This window comes from Heloderma suspectum, chromosome 3 (genome assembly GCF_057233095.1).
Source record: "Heloderma suspectum isolate Gila_16-S chromosome 3, 16-S_ref, whole genome shotgun sequence".
In the NCBI taxonomy this organism is placed as follows: Eukaryota; Metazoa; Chordata; class Lepidosauria; order Squamata; family Helodermatidae; genus Heloderma; species Heloderma suspectum.
The window spans coordinates 245106017-245116687 of record NC_139460.1 but is presented as its reverse complement, the minus strand read 5'-3'; the positions used below and the strand labels follow the sequence as shown (position 1 = coordinate 245116687).

Genomic DNA, 10671 nt, shown 5'->3' with positions numbered 1-10671 from the left:
TACATACATACATACGTGTGTGTGTGTGTGTGTGTCTGTGTGTACACACACAGACACTCCTTGCTGGGGCAGAAAATCTTTAAACAAATCAAATAAGCTTTCAAAAGTATTAGGAATAAAAATATGCAAGACCCTGTCTGCAAACCACTTTGGACAGTATTCAGATTCTCTCTCCCTCTCCCTCCCCCCCCCTCAGTGCAATAGCTTGTTTTTTGTGGTATTTTAGTGGTAAAAACATACTTCTACAGAATGGCAGAACTACCAATAACCAATCAAGTCTACATCTGGGTCAAGCAAATTTCCGTTTTGTATTTAATATCTTGCTATGGAGCTAATACATTGACTCAACCAGAGAGCACAGAGAACACAGGTTTTTCTAATGCTATTGTTGAGAGCTCTTATATAAATGGCATGATATTCATTAATGAGACCCTTTGAAGTTACCTCTAAAGGTGTCCTGGGGAGTCAATTTTCAAGGAAATCCTAATGGAAACTGCAGATATCTGAGAATGAGGCCCACATCACCTTAACAAGGCCTGCATGAATCATTTAGAGGAGGAGGTGACATGACACATTGCAGTGTTTTTCCTTGTTAAAGCTATTGGCACCATGCGACAGGCACCTACGTGGGGCAACAATAGAAGCAATCTGGTCTGTCACAGTCAGCCTGCGACACCAGATTTCTTAAGACATTCCCTGCTGATATTGGTTAGTTTAATCCCTAAAGATTTAGAAAAAAAATGTCCTAGAGACCTAGAAAATAGAGGTGACAGCAGGCTGAAGCAATACATTTGCCTGTGACATATGTCTTACAAGCAGCCCCTTAGTTACTAACCCATCTGCTAAACTTCCTACCATTTGCTGTTGTCTTGCACCGGAAATCAGAGAGGGTCAATACACACATCCCCCCCCTCCCCATAAGCAGAACTTCACTTAAGCACACACAGGTAAGCATATGAACTTAGAAAATGGTTTCAGGATCTACTTCCATTATATATAGCAACTCCTGCCTTTGCACTGCGAGCGATTGACTAAATCAGCCTTCCCCCAGCTGGGTTTCCTCCAAATGTGTTGTACTACAATTTCCAGTATCCCCAGCCAACATGGCCAATCTGGAGGATACCAGGTTGGGGAAGGCTGGGCTACAAACACCAAAGAGCAGCATGCCCTGTTCTCAAAATATATTACAAAAGTGATCAAACGGCAACTCTCAAGTCTCTTGTGGCTCCAAAGCAGTTCCAGAATTGAGCAGAATTAGGAGCCCCTTTGTGAGTGTTTTCTAGGGATACACACTTGCTCATTCCATTCTTTCCAGCACATGAGGAAGGCAAAGGAGGCGGCTAAGCAAATACAAGGAAATGCGGAATCTGAAGCATAGTCTGCAGAGTCTAGGTGGGGGGTGTCTAAGCACTGTGGGACAAACTGAAGGAAGAAGTAAGTATTATACAGGTTTGGCTGGAACCACAGAGATTAGAAGAAAGGGAGGATGTTCTAAATAGAATGTAGCCACTTAGATTATATCTTAACATTATTAAAGCCTTTTGAATGAGGTACTTATGGAAATATTTTATACTGCTGCACACTCTCCCCATTTATTTTGTGCCAGTGAGACCAACAACAAAAACTAAAGGAAGTTAGAACTTCCTAAAGGAACCCTGGAAATGAGTGGAAATGCTTGTTTCCAGAATGGGAGAGGTCAGTAGATCTCTCTTCTGACCTACCTGTTCTGGAAATGAGTGTTTCTGCTCAGTTCTGTTTGCTTAAAGACCCACTAGCTTTGCGGTAGTGGTGTGTCCCGCTAGCACGTGGCTAGTATCGGATACTGCCTGTAGCCTTTCTGTACAATAAAAAATGCATCCAGACTAAATACTGCCAGTTTTATATTATGTGAATGTGAACCAAAATGGTGTCAGGATCACAGATGAACTATTCGTGTGTTACCATGTCATATTTAAAGCAGATTGTCAAATGTATATAGGAGTAAGCAAATTTACACACCAACAGTTCAATCCTATGCGTCTCTACTCAGGAGTAAGCCCCACTGAGTTCAATGGAAGTTGCTCCCAGGTAAGTGTATTTAGGATTGCAGCCCTAATCCATATAACCCTGCCTGATATGCATGCCCTTCTCTGGGTTCCTCCCTATCAGAAACTGGCAGAAACTTTTGACAGGACCTTTTCAGTGGTGGCACCCTAATTGTGGAGTGCTGCTTGCCTAGCACCAAGTTTGAGTAGTTTTAAGCAGCAGGCTAAGGGTTTTTCTTTGCCCAGGCTACTGTTTTATATTTTTAGTAGTTCCCATCTATTCCACTTGTATCCGTTCTGTTTTTATTGTAGTTTTACTCCTTTTCTTGATTTTAAAGAGAGATAACAGTGTTTGAATAAAATATAATGAACAGATTAATAGAAAATATGATAAAGAGTTGGTTACAATCCTATTCATGATTCACTGCACACAAATTCCATTTAAATCATTAGGACCAAAATGTACATTTTTACACAAAAGACAGCAGTCTTGATGTAGGGTTAACTGGAAGTGTGTTGTGTTGGCAGACAGGAAAAAATCCAGGACTGGTGAAGCCAGGAGTGGATAGAAAGTCGAGTGGGATTTACTGGTAGATCTGAGTGACTGGACTAGATTGGCAAGGATTTCAGACTCCCAATGGTTTAACAACAGCAATAAGAGAAAAAAAACCCTTCCCATTTTCTGAATTGGATGGCTGAAATCAAGAAAGCTTGTGTGTGCGGGTGGACTAGAGTTGTGTGTGAAAGGATGTGCGTGCAAGTTTCGGTTCTGGTATTTGAAACAAATCTCTAGGCTTAGAATTCGGTAATTCTAAGCCTTTAAGCTTTTTGCACCTGACTGATTGGTGGATCTCAAGGTTCTAATAAAAAAAAAAAAATAGGTCTCACAAGATTAAAGCCTGCCACACCCAGTGTAGGCTAGAGTCGGACTTGCAACATTCAACACATTACTACTGCAATCAAAACACATGTTGCAATGCAGCACAGAGAAGCAACTGTTCGAAATAAAGCTAAACCCCTCATGTGTTTGCCAAAGGCTATGTACAGCCTTAAAAGGGTTGTTCGATTATAGCTATAAACTCCAACCCAGAGCTACGCAGACTTGGGCACTTCAGTACAGATAATTGTCAGGGTACAAAGATTTCTTATTCGCTTTAGGAGCATCTTGGCATTCACATTCTACTGTGAAAGTGAGCTGTTCCTGACACTGAAGTTAATGCTGAAGCCTGATCACTTGGAAGATCAAGGAAAGGTTTATTTGTAGAAAAATCTTTCAGGGCATCCATTACAATAGAGACATTTCAAAATACATTCTGAATTGCTCTCGTAAGGGATTTGCATACTCCATGACTATTCTTTTTTTTAGTTTTCTTTCAAAATTACAGCTTATGCCCATTTTTCAGGTTGACAGTGAATTTATTATGTACTAATGTACTAATAATATTAGTAGTAGTATATATATTATTTCTAGAGGTCCTGGACAATTTATACCACCCCCCATATCACCATTGCAAATGACCATATGTTGATTTTTCATAGCATGCCCATCATATATGACAAACCTTGATTTCGATTCTAAAACCTTGTTGCCCTGAATATATCTGAATGGCAAGACAAGTGGTTGGAGTGCACAGTGGCATTTTATTGGTGTTTGACATGCAACAATTATTGGGAGGTAATCTAAACTTAAGATTACAATTCTGATTAAATAAAAAGTGTTCAAGCTTACAAATGCAACCAAAATGATCGTTCATGCATTTCATCATTCTACGCACACAGGTGCCACACAAATTATGACTTTCCATTTTTGAAAAAAGGAAGTACAAATTATTAGTCATTGCACAAAAACAAATGAACCCTCTTTTGTCCAAGCCATGCTCATATTTTTTTGTAGACTTGCTATACAACTCTATAACATATAGCATTTCATAGTATCAAATAAATATAATATCTAACCACCTATGATGAACAAAGTGGTTGTACCATTTGTAACAGAATGAATTGTAAATACTGCAGATTTCCTGAACACAGAATCTGAAGGATCAAGACAAGAGAGGGCCAACAATGCTTCAGGAACAAGTACCTTACTTAAGAGAAAATCAATCTGAAAACCTTTTTAAAAAGTCAATCAATTAAAGTGCTATAGCTGTTGCATATTAAATACTGCTAGGAACTGTACCTAGATTTAGAGCCAATTTGGTCACATACAAATGAGGATTTAGGAATGCAACTCATGCTTCTGCACAACTTGATTTTTACACTCAGCACTTAGAATACCTAGAATAGTTTAACAGAACTTAAAACAGACCTTTTCATCTATCAGTGCTGTGACCCTTCTTCAGTTGCTTTGAAAGAGTAAAGAATCTGATGTATATCAAACATATTTTGTTTGATATACAAAACATACATTTTCAATTCTACTGCTACTACAACTGTTAGGGATACATGGAGCTCAGCTTGTGGGGAGGCCCTTACTCTACATTACATTTTTGAAATATATAGTAGTAACTAATATTGCAGTGCAGCAGTAAATATATATTTTTGAGCAAAGAACTAGGGGGGACAACTTATTAAAATGGTTAATTGAGAATATGATCCCAGTCATAAACCTTCAAATACAAGGAAATATTTTCAAACGTGGAACATCACAACTAGTCCTTGATTTACAGCCAACAATAATAGGTGTAGTTAAGCATAATCTATGGATAATTCTACATTCATTGGTAAGTGGAAATCAAGTTCAACATAAAATACAGCAGCTAGAATATAATATTAAGCATTCTTTTTGTTGACAGTAATTTTTCACAAAAATGACCTTCATATGTTTTGTAAGAAGTACTAGCCATTCTGCTGGTATGCAGTACTATTTCAAAAGGAATAAAGCACATATGATTCATAGTAAGTCCTTTATGCTGATTTTTCACAAGAAAGATACACAAGAATGTGTGAAATATGTGCATGCTCCACATTGCCTATTCGGGAGATAGATAGTATGTGGCATTGGAGGATGAATTCTGAAGCTCCTAAATTTTAGGAACTAAAACAGAAACTATTTTATGCTGCAGGCAAGTATGGAATATTTTGGATGCAGTGTTTTATTCTAAAATGAATATTGTATATGGGTTAAAGAGAATCACAGAATCTGAGGACACACTAATACTGGAGTGAGATATAACCGAGGTTGTACTCACAGCAGAGTTGCACTGTACCTTCCTGAGGAGGTAGAAGCACAACAAACCTGTTGTCCTAGGCTGTCTCTCCTCATTTCTACTACAGCTGGGACTTGGTAGTTGTTCCTGTAAGCAAATATTTGTACAAGGCAATCCTGTGCCTGTCCTGTAGCCTTAGTGACCGTGTACCTAGACTGTGCGAAATGCTCAGAGAATATAGATCAGCTTTTAAAATGATATTTAGTCAATATATTTAGTCATCCTTTTTATACATAAGTGATGATGCTTTTTGTTGTTTGTAAAAATTGCATTGTGTCCATTTTAGTTACCATACATGTCTTCTCTTCTGATTTTTGCCATTAAATACTGGAAATAAAATGGTGCATGAATTCACTTACAGATCAGATAGAAAAACCAGACTGGAGAGCATATGAAAACCCTTCATAACATTTTCACCTAAAGTTCTTATTCGCTCTGCTACATTGATCAAAAGTGCTATAGACAAACATTTTGATCTTTCACATGAAAATTCTAATAGATGTAATTTGAAAGGTGGTAGAGATTAAAAATTCAGAACATTATGAGCTTAGAATTCTGTCCTCTTCTGTTGCACTTGAGGAACACTCACTGAAGAGGCATGATAAATTTGCATATAATGGAGGTTCAAATTAAACATCAATGGCCCAGTTGTTCCCAAAAATCATGGGTGGAAGTCATTAACTGTGGTATTGTGAAATATCTGCAAGCTATAAACGAGCAATGGATTTTTAAAATACATTCTGGTATAAACAATGAAGGTAAATATCTATTTCAAATGCAGACGCTAACCTTAAACACAAAAAAATAGCTTAGAATGTATCCTTTGGCACTCAAGTTTGATTGAATAAAGTAAAATGCATGTAGACTTGAAATACAGGGGGAAAAACTCTGCATGTTCTTCAGAGATTTACCCATTAATTAGGAGCCACCAAACCACTATAGAGAAAATAGATGGAGACCCGTTGAAACAAAATGGATCTCTGTCTATGGCACAGTATTCTGCCTAATATAGCTGAAAATATTTAAGAATACAAGCATTCCTGCCCCGCCATCTCCTCATGACAGCTCTGTGCTATTCTATTCCAGTTACAAGAGTGTTTTGATTTTAAAAATTCTTGGCATGTTAGTGAGGAAAAAAATCAAAAACACTTTGAATTAGTATCATTTATAATTCTAAAACAGGGAAAATGTCTTATTCCTCAGTTTCTCCTCCTCAGAAAAGTCCTCCTTATGTCCATGTTTGAAAAATGTTCTTTGACAAGCTAGGAAAAAATACATGAAAATCCGAAAATAAAACGCCCTCTTCTCAACACCCCATCTACCTTATGTCTGAGCCTATTTTGCATTTCACACTAGTAAACACTCTGCTTAAAGTCTTGTATAAAGCAAATTAAAATAACAACTTTTTGATTACTGGTATAGTAAACAATATTCCCTTCATGGCAGTGTTTTCCATTAGAAATTGCATTTTGCCACTTTGAAATAGACACACAACACTATATACACAAACGTTACCGAGTCAGAGACATGCTTAATCAAATACACCTATCTGTCTTAAGTGAAGGGCAATATTTGATTTTGACACCGAATATAGTCTTGAAAAACAACAACCCTCCAACCTATTTTAAACAGCAATTCCCTAGGTCAGTTAAGACAAGTACACATCATTTCCATTTCCTGTTTCAAATTTGGAAAAGCCAAGGAATTACCTATATGCTGACATGCTAATTCTTCAGAACATTATGGCCCCGTCAGCCTTATCTCCACTAGCTCATATAGACTTTAAGCAAATGAGGCATTAATTCATCAGTCTACTGTTTTACTGGCTCAGTCTTAATGTATACTTGTATGTTTAAACAAGTGTATGCTGTATTCTTATATATCCAGCTCCTGTTTCATCCATACAGATTTTAATAACTTGCTATTTGCTATTTCAAAAGCCCAAAATCCTTAAAGAGCTTCAAATGTAACCATTTCAAATATATTTCTTTCCAGAATCAATAGTGTCAACATCCTTATGCAAAAACATCATATGACATTTCCTCATTATTAAGTATATCTTGGTGATTCCTAGTCATAAAATGTTAATAATAAAGTCTTACATTATCACACTTTCCTTCATGTTTAGAGCTGCAAAACACATCCTGCTTGTGCACATCCACTTTGACAGCACGCTGTAACATCAAGAGATTGATGGAAGTGCAAAATAAATATTCAAGTATGTGTGTGGGATCATAGCTCTACAACTGTGTAAAAGTTAAGCTATAATATTTAAAAGAAAATACACCTGCAAGTAAATGCTTAAAGTAAAAGGAATGTTTTACAACAAATGAAACCTACGTTTTACTTTTGTAAGATGTTATATAGCTCATGTACAGATTGCCAGTTTAGGTAATACCAAGCAATATTTAGAGTCAAATTCTCTCAGAATGAAAAGAGTGGATAATTGGAATTAAGATATCAAAACACTGCAATAAGCAATCCATCCTATTAAAGAAATACCATGGAGTGTTGGTATTGGTTTAGGTTTTGGAAAATTTGCCAGCTCGTCGAGAAGGTTCATATGGCACTCGGAGAATACTGGGAGTTTCTTCCATTACTCGTACAAGAAGATTGTCAATATAGTCCTCAAGTTCACGAATATGGGTGTCCTTCTTCTTCAGTTGTTCTTTATGTTTCACTAATTCCTGTAAGACCTCTTCATATGTAAGGTTACGATATCCTGCAGCAACATCAAAAGGATTCCCATCCTAGAATAAAAAGGTTAAAAAAAAAAACTTACAGAACTTGAAGCATTACATTTAATATATCATAACAGTATAGAGAGGAACAAAGGAAAACACTTGCAGTACTGACCTTGGACAAGCTGCTTATCTGGTTCAGATAATGTGTAGCTGGATGACTCATTGAGTCAAACATACTGTAAATGCATTTTTATAGTGTGCAAGATTCATTGTTGGCTTAAAGCTATAAAGTGCGAAATTCTTTAAAAGTGTTAAAAATATAGCAAAAAATATGTCTAACCTAACGTCCTAATCTCATTCATGGAATACCAGACAGTAGCACTGTTCCTGTCCAACTCTCATGTTAATAGAGCTCAAGGTCAACGTTCAGTGGGTCACAAACCTCTTGAATTAGTGAGTAGCTTGCTGTAACAGAATCCTCAATTCTTAAGACCTCTTGATACAAAGAAATGTTTAAAAAGCATTAGGATATAGTAATACTGTCTCTCTATAGTACACTTCCTTTACAGCCTATAGATTGATGCAAACTAAGGACTGATTCTTACGTTTTACCTGCCAAGTGAAAGCTACTGAAAATGTTTCTACATAGCAGGTGGATATGACATTTGAAAACTGTTCACTATGTGGCTCTCCCATTGTGTGTAGATTTTCCATTGAAGCTATGTATAATCCTTGTAACCAGCACTGGTATGGAACATACATGGAAGCTTTTTCAAATGTTTGCCCAGCACAAACATGTATGGTTTAAATGGAATAAACAGAGCTATGCAGGACACCTACTGATTAAACATTTTTCCCTAGGTCATTTAGCTATTACACATGAAATCCTGGTTTGAACCATTGCTAATATTTATCCTTTTTCCAAAAGCAATTTTGCTATATAACAAATTCAACCTTCAACAGGATAGTTTATTTTTGAGCACAGTCCAATTGGTCCATAGTCCAGGGGAGAGTTGCCTTGGGGTTGAAGAGCTTCTGCGATCAGCCAGGGGATCCAGGGCCACTGGAAGCCTGCCTCCCAAGAATAATATCAAGCCAAAGCAGAGTCCAACCTGGCTGCATCTATCGACCAAGGAGGGAAGGAATATCTGCAGGGAACTTGAGTCTCCTTCCCCGCCAGAACCAACACTTGGTTTCAACTGCCTATAGCCCTGGGTATGCAGAAGCATAGAATAGTAGGGTTGGAAGGGACCTATAAGACCATAAAGTCCAACTCCCTCATACAGAATTAAGGGGAAAGAGCACTCTAGGCCCATCCATTGGTGAAAGGAATAAGAGCCACCACTTGCTATTCAAACAAGAACACCATCAAGGGAAAATCAGCCTAGCCCAAACTGGATATAAATACCTGTTTATAGCTCACCACTTTGTTATGGCCTTGGAGAACTGATCTCCCTCCTCTAACTTTTCCCTCCACTCCCCTTCCCTTGTGTGTCTTGTCTTTTTAGTTTGTAAGACTGATAGCAGGGCCTGATTGTCTTTTTTTTTTTTTCTGATGTGAGCCGCTTTGGAAGACAATAATTGTCTGAAAAGCATGATAAAAACAGCAAATAGATAAAAGCAATCATGATCCCAGGAGAAAACTGCAACCATTAGAACAATTTTGCTGATTAATTCTGGCAGCACTTCAGTAAGAAGGGAAAGAGAAGTTGCAGAAAAATATAAATACTGAGGAATTTACAGTACACCAACTTTCCAAGCTCTCACTGTTGGTTTGTAGCAAAAGCAGGAGCAGATTGTAATTGAGATCTAAGGGAAACAGGCCTCCATCTGGGACCCACAGTGCAGTGTTATTAAGTGAACATTTCTCTGGAATACTTCCCACTTTCCTGGCAGAAGACGCTGCAAGGGAACCAGTCTACATTTGAAAAGAATCCAAAACGATTAAAATGGATAATAGATGTGGTTCAAAAACATTTCTTGGTTGCTTCCCAACAGTGAGATAATTCTTATGCACTCTTGCTTTTTAATGAATTCAGGCTCTATTTTAAGATTTGCCTGCATCTATCACTTTCTATATTTAAGTAGCAAGTTAGGGCTAATTCACATATGCACATATCAGTGATCACTCCATAACCAGCAGCTGAATGAAGGAATTGCCTCTTTTGAGAAGTATGATATTTGAGGTGAAGTCAGAAGTGAAAGCTCTTCCTACTGATTGATGCGTAATGACCATTTCACACATGCAAGTCATCATTTGATGATGAAAGTAATCAACTGATGAATATGTATGAATACACTCTTCTGCCCTTTGAAAGCAGTCATTCTAGTAACAGGAATATATGCAAAGTATGGCATTTTAAAAAATAAATTGAAATATCTAGAGTCATCAGATAGTGTCTGACAAACCGAAAAGGACAGTGGTTCTATAAACATTTGCTAGATTCCACAGTTACATGCCCAGTACTTTGGCTGCTGAATGATCAGTGTAGAACTGATGACTGAAAAATCCCTGTGCAGTTTGAAAGCTTGCAGTCCTTTCTGAACCACACCTTCCCCCATCCCAATATCCTTCTCTGGTTTATTTATCTGTCTAAATCTGACCCCCCAGCCCTAATCCAGTAACTGGGTAGGAGAGAGAAACTGAGAGAGAGAGAGAGAGAGAGAGAGAGAGAGAGAGAGAGAGAACATTCTTCCTTGCTCCATTTTTTGGTGGCTCATCCCTACCACTTTACATGCCAAGCTTTGTCTACC

At 37.6% G+C, this 10671-nt stretch overlaps 1 protein-coding gene across 3 annotated transcripts in view; it reads right to left on the bottom strand.

The window, feature by feature from the left end:
- Positions 1 to 3425: 3425 nt before the first annotated feature.
- Positions 3426 to 10671, bottom strand: part of RAB11FIP2 (RAB11 family interacting protein 2) — a 43171-nt gene continuing 35925 nt past the window's right edge. For 2 of the 3 annotated variants that reach the window (XM_084846103.1, XM_084846106.1), the window contains exon 5: positions 3426 to 7983. In XM_084846103.1, the coding sequence (XP_084702229.1) occupies positions 7756 to 7983 (228 nt within the window). In that variant the 3' untranslated portion in view covers positions 3426 to 7755. The remainder of the gene's footprint in view (positions 7984 to 10671) is intronic. The other variant, XM_084846105.1, reaches the window with a different exon arrangement.